The following is a 7,239-nucleotide window of genomic DNA, read 5'->3' as shown; positions in this document are numbered from 1 at the left end:
ACACCTGGCCGTGGACCTGCCGACAGGGAGCTGATCCAGAGCATTCCCTGGCCCCTGCCTGGCTGACAGGTCCCACAGCCTCGGGGTGCCACAGACCCTTACACCTGTGCGGGCAGGATGGCCCTTCCCCGACTGCCACTGGGAAAAACAAAGCCGAGAGCAAGTAACAAATACCTTAGAATCCTCTTCAACTCAAAGCACCGCCACGGTGAATGAGGCTGATTCCCCCAGTTATGAGGACGGGCTGATTAGAGGCCAGCATCATTTGCCTGAAGATAATTGCCTCAATTCTCCACTTCACTTTGCACATATAGAAATAGTCCCAATCTACCGAGGCCTCAATGACTAGATATGTAAAATTGGTCTAATCATGTCTTGAAGAGCTTGGGCTGAAAGGACAGCTCTGAGTGCCATCCTGAACCAGGACACCAGCGAGACTCTCTCCCTCGGCCCCGCTGCTGCCTCGCTCCCCCACCAAGCCTGAAGGGGTGAGTCAGACCCTCAGCAGAGGACAGAAAAACAACCTTGAGGCTCTCTGTCAGTGCCAGTGGCCGGGGGACCAGGTGGGAGACTGGACGAAAGCTAAACCACGCGCCGCAGGACGGTCCTGACAGCTGAGTGAGTGGTCCTCTGCGATCAGCAGTGTTTTCAGCCACCGCCCACTAGCCTCAGGAGGGGCAGCTGGGCAGGGCAGAGGACACAGCAGACACCAGCGCCACCTGGGCCACGGGCAGCGCTGGCCACGGGAGAGCACCAGGCAGGCTGGGGCAGGGCAGGTGACAGAATCCAGTCGCCATTTCTCCAGGACAGAGCCAGGCAGAGGGCCAGAGTCCAGTGTGAACCAGGGACCTACATCACATGAAAGCTGAGAGCCAGAGCCAAAGCAGAGGAAGGGAGGCACCACGCCCCAGGAGGACCTGCCCACCCAAGCTTACATTCTGCCTGTGGGAGGGGCCTTCCAGACACTTCCTGTTGGATTAGGAGCCTAGAAATTGCTCCTCCCATGACAGGAGTAGGTAGGCAGGCAGGCAGGTGGATGTAGCGTTGGTAGGATTACCTCGACAGCACACAAAGCCAAGAGAAAAGAAGGGCCATTCCTGAGAGGACGACCCAGCAGCTCTGCACAGGGACACAGCTCACTTCTGATCCTATCTCCCTTTAAAAACGAAGGGCACAAACAGAACATTGTAATCCCAACAAAGGCCTGGACAGAAGCCAGCCATGTCAAATAGATGATGATTTCCCCCTATTGTTTGCTTCTGGCTCTAGATGGCACACCCCCAAAATCACAAAATCAGGAGCCCGGGCTTGTCGCCCTTTCTACTGGTGAGAGCCGACAGATGCCAGCGCCGTCCGAGTGACAGCGACGTGGCGCCCCAGAAAAGCAAGCCAAATGCTCTTGTACTGTACCCAGACCTCTTTGGGGGGGGCGGGCAGCAAGGCAATGCCAAATTCCCAGTGGGCTCGAGCCTTTCTGGCTGATTGCCACAGTCAGTGGTGGGGAGCACGTCACACTCCCTGAGTTCATTTCTACCCAGAGGAAAGTTTGAAAAGCTCGCCATCTCTAAAAATAGTCCTTATCAATGATTGTCCAAAAAAATGTGTTCAAGAGTGATTGTACCCACTCGCCTGGCGAAGCAGAACCAAACTTTCGTGTCTCATCTTGGAAAACGTGTTGGTGCCAAGGGGACCCATGACAATGGCCTGGCGAGCCTTTGGAGAATTCACGTGAGTCATCTGTCTCCCCTAGAGTGACCAGAACAGGGCTTCGCACACAGTAGGCGTGCAGGAACAGGTGGCTTGAAAGCACTCCTCTAACGGGCTTCGGAAAAAAAGAAAAGAAAACCTCACAGTCAGACGAGGTAAAAGCCCACCTCTTTCAGAAAACCACCAGATGAACTCTCCCTGATTGTAACCACGGGCAGGCAGCTTCCCTCCCTGGTGTATCTATCTGGCGAGGATTTAGAATGTGGCACCTGTTGGCAATCCACTCTTTAATAGTTGGGGGCATTTCACACTGATATGCATGTTGTCAGATGACAGGGGTTGGTCACTTCTCAATCACCTCCGTCTCCCCACGATGCCTGGAAGGGTGTCTTGGTCACAGAAGTGACTCAACGTGTGATTGCTAAATAGCCAATTTCATTTTTAATTTCCGAGACAGCTCAGGGAGGGGAGGCAAAGAGGCCCGATACAATTAATAGACAGAGATGGATTTCTTTGCTTCAGCAAATGAGCTGCGGAGAGGAGAGTCACAGAGCCCTTCCCTGGTCACAAAAGGTCCACCGCTGGCCGAGGCTCCATCACTGACACCTGTTTGCTCGTGTCCTGAAACTGCCACCCAGACATTCCTTCCTGCTGCTGAGCCACTTGCACTTTCAAATGCTTCTAAAATAGAAGCCGAGTCGGAAGAGCATGTCCATCAGTAGAGCCCCGGAGCCCCTCTCCCAGGGCCTCCAGATCCCTTTCATGGAACCAGAATCTGACTTGAAAAGAACTCGGTGAGCGTGGAGTTCTAATTCCACCTGGCTCAGGAGTCCCAGGGAAAACATCTCTAATATGTGGTCATCTGTCCTTTGATTTAACGCCGCTTCTGACAAAGAGCCAACCATCTCCCGACAGCCGTTCCATTTCAGAGCCCTAATTGTTGGAATATCCTTCCTTGGGCTGAGCTGAAATCTGCCTGCTGAAACTGCCTCCCATAGGTTCTAATTTTGCCCTCCCGAGCCACATAAAATACATCTTAATGCCTTTTCCACAGGACAATCCTTTAAGGGGCTGAAGACAATATTCTTCACGATTCATCCAAATAAGAACCTGATCGTAATGAACCGGGAGCTGTGCTTTCCCGTCCAATGGGTTCAGGAGCCTCCCTCTGGCAGAGCCCCGCCGGTGATATACGTCCACATTTTATTCACCGCAGACAGACAGAGCCCCTCGTTCCTTCGCCTGGTAACAACCCGAGGCCGTTCATCACCCACTTGCTCCTTTTAGAAATTCACTCTGCAGCAAGCACTTTTAAAGTCATGCACGTAATGCGTTTTAAAGAGCGCTCTCTGCACAGAGCCGTTTGCTCAGCCTCGGCACTAAGCACGAGATGGAAGAGTATTTCAGCGAGGCCCTCCTGCTCCCAGAGCCCGAGTCGAATGTACGCCAGAAATGTATCTGTAACTATACATGACTGGGGCTCTAAATGCAGTGCTTTGTTAAATGTTCATTTGCTGATTAAAATGCATCTTGCGAAGAAAGTGCATTAGTAATGCAGAATCTAGTCCAAAAATACGTATTATGTAATGCACATTTTTTAATAATGCAGGCAATCTCGGTGTATCTATATTAGTGGATCGGCTCCGGGCTGCCAGCTCCATTATAGGCAGAAAGCACTCCTTTTGCAAAACGAAGTACTTTCTTATGTACACTAAAGAATCATAATCCACCTCGTTGCTGACAGCTGGCATTTGTCTCCATTGAAAGGGCATTCAGCAGCACCCACATATTCCTGATTTTTTCCCAATGTGCCCTGAGAACCACTTGAATGATGTCTTTATGTTCCACTCACTGTCAGGGGGGCCGCGCTGATTGAAGAAAGAAAGCGGGTGGGTCAGTGTGAGCAGAGCCTTTGGAAATGTCTCAGGTTGGGGCTGAGAGACCAGGATTTGAGATCTGCAGCTCCAAAGGGCCCTGTCCCGTGTCCCCTAATACCATCCACATGATGACTGGAGCCATCCAGACACCCGTGATAACAAAACCCTTTCAGCCGCTCTGCAAAGCGGTAAGGAGGAGAGCACAACGAGAACGCAGACATCTGTCCTTTGACGAGGTTTGCAATCAATCCCACTTTATTAGACCAATCGGTATTTTAATGCTACGAACTAACTCGAAGAAAACAAGATGCAAGATAGACACAGCCAAGAAGACAGGGCAGGAGCATTCAAGACCATCCCCAGCGAAGATGCAGAAACAAAACCTCCACATGTCAAAACGGTCGCTAGGATCTCACTAAGGTCTTCACTCTGGGCTCAACAGCTCTAAGGCAGGCGTGGTGCGCGAGGGACAAGGGGGAGTCACGCCACACCGAGGAACAGCTGTGGGTGCAGGACACTTCGGGCACCAGCAAGCAGTGCCCGGAGGGGACACCTGGTGGACCACCTCAGAAGGGAAGGCAGAATTACCTCATGGACTCTTCAAGTTTCCCCCATGTTGATTCAAAGACAAGAAAAACCACCTGTCCCACCTGTAAAGCCTTGTTGTTGCCTCCACAGATTCTAGGAAGATGGTTTTGCTCTGAGTTATACCACCGGTGGACCTGTCACAAGGGCAAAAGCGATGCTCTGTATTTTAACGGGGAGGGCATGCACAACCCAGAAGCAGCAGTCAGGTTACAGCTGGAACCCCAGAGCTTCCGAAGTTCCATCCTGCCTGAGCAACGACCACTCCAGGGATCCCCCTCCAGGAGGACACGGAGCTCATTTGATTTTCCAGGGCTGAGAAAGAGACGGACTCATTTCCTTTGGGGTTCAACGACATGACCTAGGGTGTCTAGCTGTCCCTTAGCCTTAATGCTCTGGTTGATCCAATAATTTTCTCACTAGAATGCACGCCGGGTTAAACAACGTTGGTGGGTAAGGAGGGAGTCCTGAGTGATTTAATGCTCTTAGTAACAGCAGATTAATCCTAAGTATCCTTTCCTTAATGTAAGATTTTCTTCTCTTTCCTTTTCTTCTTCCTACTCTATCTTCAGCACCTAGAACAGAGCTTGGCATGTGCTAGGCACTCAATATTTGTTGAATGAACTCACTTGTTGAATGAACTCACTTGGTTGAAAACCTATTTATGAAAAGAGCTTTGAGTGGTACCCAGCGGTTTCCTTGATAGCTGATCGCCCTGCAGCGCCCCCCAGGGGCAGAGAATTGGCTGCATCTACTGAATATCAGCACAGATATTAACTAGTGGTTCCAGCTTATTAGACTTTCGGCACATGTTCTCAGCTAGAGCTCAGGGTGGTCCACCAACAGGCTTGGGGACGTGTAAACCATCACTCCGTCTGTCTGTGGGGGTCCTTCTTAGGGAAGATGCTCATCTATCCATCAGGAAACTAATTAGTCTCTTGAGACCGCATTGGTGGTTGGGGGGATTGGAAACTGCTCAGATTACGGTCACTGTACCAGGTCTGCCAAAGGTGATCTCATGATTAATGATTGCCTGAGGTTACCATGCTCAGACTATTGAGCCCCTGGAAAATGCCCGGAACCGCACCGTTAATACTGACGTACAGATGCTCATTCCTCCGGAATATCCGCAATTTTGCGGTCTGGTTTTTAGCTGCTTCGGGCTTTGTTCAACTTATCGATAACCCTGGAGAAGCTGGGGAGCGGTACGGACCCCGTGGAGAACCCATGCCCAGCTGCGCAAGCACTCTGACCTGTAGCTCGCTTGCTCCCTCGCTCCTTGGCACCCGCCAGGCCCCCAGCCGCTCCCATCGCCCAAATCCTTTCAAACAAGGTTCCCTCCTGCCACCTGCCGGCCCATTAGGGTCTACGCCTCGGGCTCGGCGCCACTGCGCAACTCGCGCGGAGCCGCCCCCGCCTCCCTACTGCACATGCCCGGCAGAAGTCCGGGCGCGCAACTTTGCAGAACCTCTCCGCCCCGTTTGTCTTCGCCTCAGTCTCCTCTTTCCTCTCCCAGGCGAGAGGACCAGCGGAGGCACCTCTCCCGAGTCTTAGGCTGCAGAGTCTAAGACTTAGAGAGAGGAGCCTGGGAGGAGACAGACTTTTCCTCCCCTTTTCCCATCCCTTCTTTTTGCCCAGAGAGGCAAATAGAGGCGCGGAGCTTTAGAAAGTTGAGTGGTCAAGAAGGTAGGTGCTTCCCTTTTTCTCCTCGCGCCGAGGTGGGGCTGGGACCTCCGCACCCAGCTTCTTAACCTCGCGAGGAGCACCTTTTTCGGCTCTAGCAGCCGATGCTCTTCGGAGCTGCTCTCTGCAGAGCCAGAGGGTGGGTCGGATTCGCCGAGTGTGCGTGAGGATGGATCGCAGGTCCCGAGCTCAGCAAGGGCGCCGAGCTCGCCACAGTTACAACGATCTGTGCCCACCCCTAGGCCGCCGGGCAGCCACCGCACTCCTCTGGCTCTCCTGCTCCATCGCGCTCCTTCGCGCCCTTGCCACCTCCAGCGCCCGCGCCCAGCAGCGCGCGGCTGCCCAGCGCCGGAGCTTCCTTAACGCCCACCACCGCTCCGCCGCCCAGGTATTCCCCGAGCCCCCCGAATCCGACCACGAGCACGAGGAGGCAGACCGCGAGCTCTCCCTCCCCGAGTGCCTGGAGTACGAGGAAGAGTTCGACTACGAATCCGAGACCGAGACCGAGTCTGAAATCGAGTCGGAGACCGACCTCGAGACCGAGCCTGAGACCGCCCCCGCCACTGAGCCTGAGACCGAGCCCGAGGACGAGCGCGGCCCCGTGGTGCCCAAGCGCCGCACCTTCGACCAGTCTCTCACTGAGCGTCTCAGCGCCCTGAGGCTGCAGAGCCCCGACGCCTCCCCGAGTCGCGCGCAGCCCAGCACTCGGGAGTCTGAGAGCCCCAGACAAGGGGAGGAGCCCGAGCCCGAGGACAAGGATCCGAGGGACCCCGAGGAGTCCGAGCAGCCAGAGGAGGAGGAGAAGCAGCGGCGGCGCCGCTGCAAGCCGAAGAAGCCCACCCGCCGCGACCCATCTCCGGAGTCTCCTTCCAAAAGGGGACCCATCCCCATCCGGCGTCACTAATGGAGGACGCGCCCCAGATTCTCCTTGTTTTCTTTGACCCAGGTTGGTGGCCCACCGCTAAACTGGGGAGTCTGGGGTCGGTGCAGGAGCGGCGGGAGGGAGGGAGGGAGAAGCAAAGGCAGGTTAGAAGGAAGGCGGGAAGAGAGCGGGCTCAGCTAGCTAGCCCTGGAGGCGGGGGCGCAGGGCGAGCTGGGAAGAGCTCCGCGAATCTCCCCCAGGGCGCTGGCGGGCGCCCGGGTGGCCAAAGGCTTGTTGGATGGAGGGGCGGCGGGGCGCTCCTCGCGCCCCTCTGGAGACAGCCTGAGGTCTCCGAGCTGGTGTCCAGGATGCACGACTGGATTCCGAGAGTGCCCCAGGTTTCGAGCTGCACACCCAGAAGGCACGGGTAAGTCACTTGCTTTACGTGCTTTTTTCCCTCCTAGAGTAAGTAGTCTCAAACCAGTTGGCCTTGGCGGGTGCCAGAAACGTGGTTCGGAGGTGCTC

At 54.7% G+C, this 7,239-nt stretch overlaps 1 protein-coding gene across 1 annotated transcript; it reads left to right on the top strand.

Moving 5' to 3' along the window:
- Window positions 1-6,021: 6,021 nt before the first annotated feature.
- Window positions 6,022-6,756, top strand: LOC137750116 (neuroendocrine secretory protein 55-like). The gene has a single exon (XM_068524437.1). The coding sequence runs from the start codon at window positions 6,022-6,024 to the stop codon at window positions 6,754-6,756; it is 735 nt and encodes a 244-aa protein (XP_068380538.1).
- Window positions 6,757-7,239: the final 483 nt, after the last annotated feature.

The sequence above is a fragment of the Eschrichtius robustus genome, chromosome 16, assembly GCF_028021215.1.
Source record: "Eschrichtius robustus isolate mEscRob2 chromosome 16, mEscRob2.pri, whole genome shotgun sequence".
Classification (NCBI taxonomy): Eukaryota; Metazoa; Chordata; class Mammalia; order Artiodactyla; family Eschrichtiidae; genus Eschrichtius; species Eschrichtius robustus.
The sequence above is the reverse complement of the archived record's forward strand: the minus strand, read 5'-3'. Positions and strand labels throughout refer to the sequence as shown.

Excerpts from the sequence above, each read along its gene's own strand:
- LOC137750116 (XM_068524437.1), top strand. The coding sequence starts at position 6,022 with ATGGATCGCAGGTCCCGAGCTCAGCAAGGGCGCCGAGCTCGCCACAGT.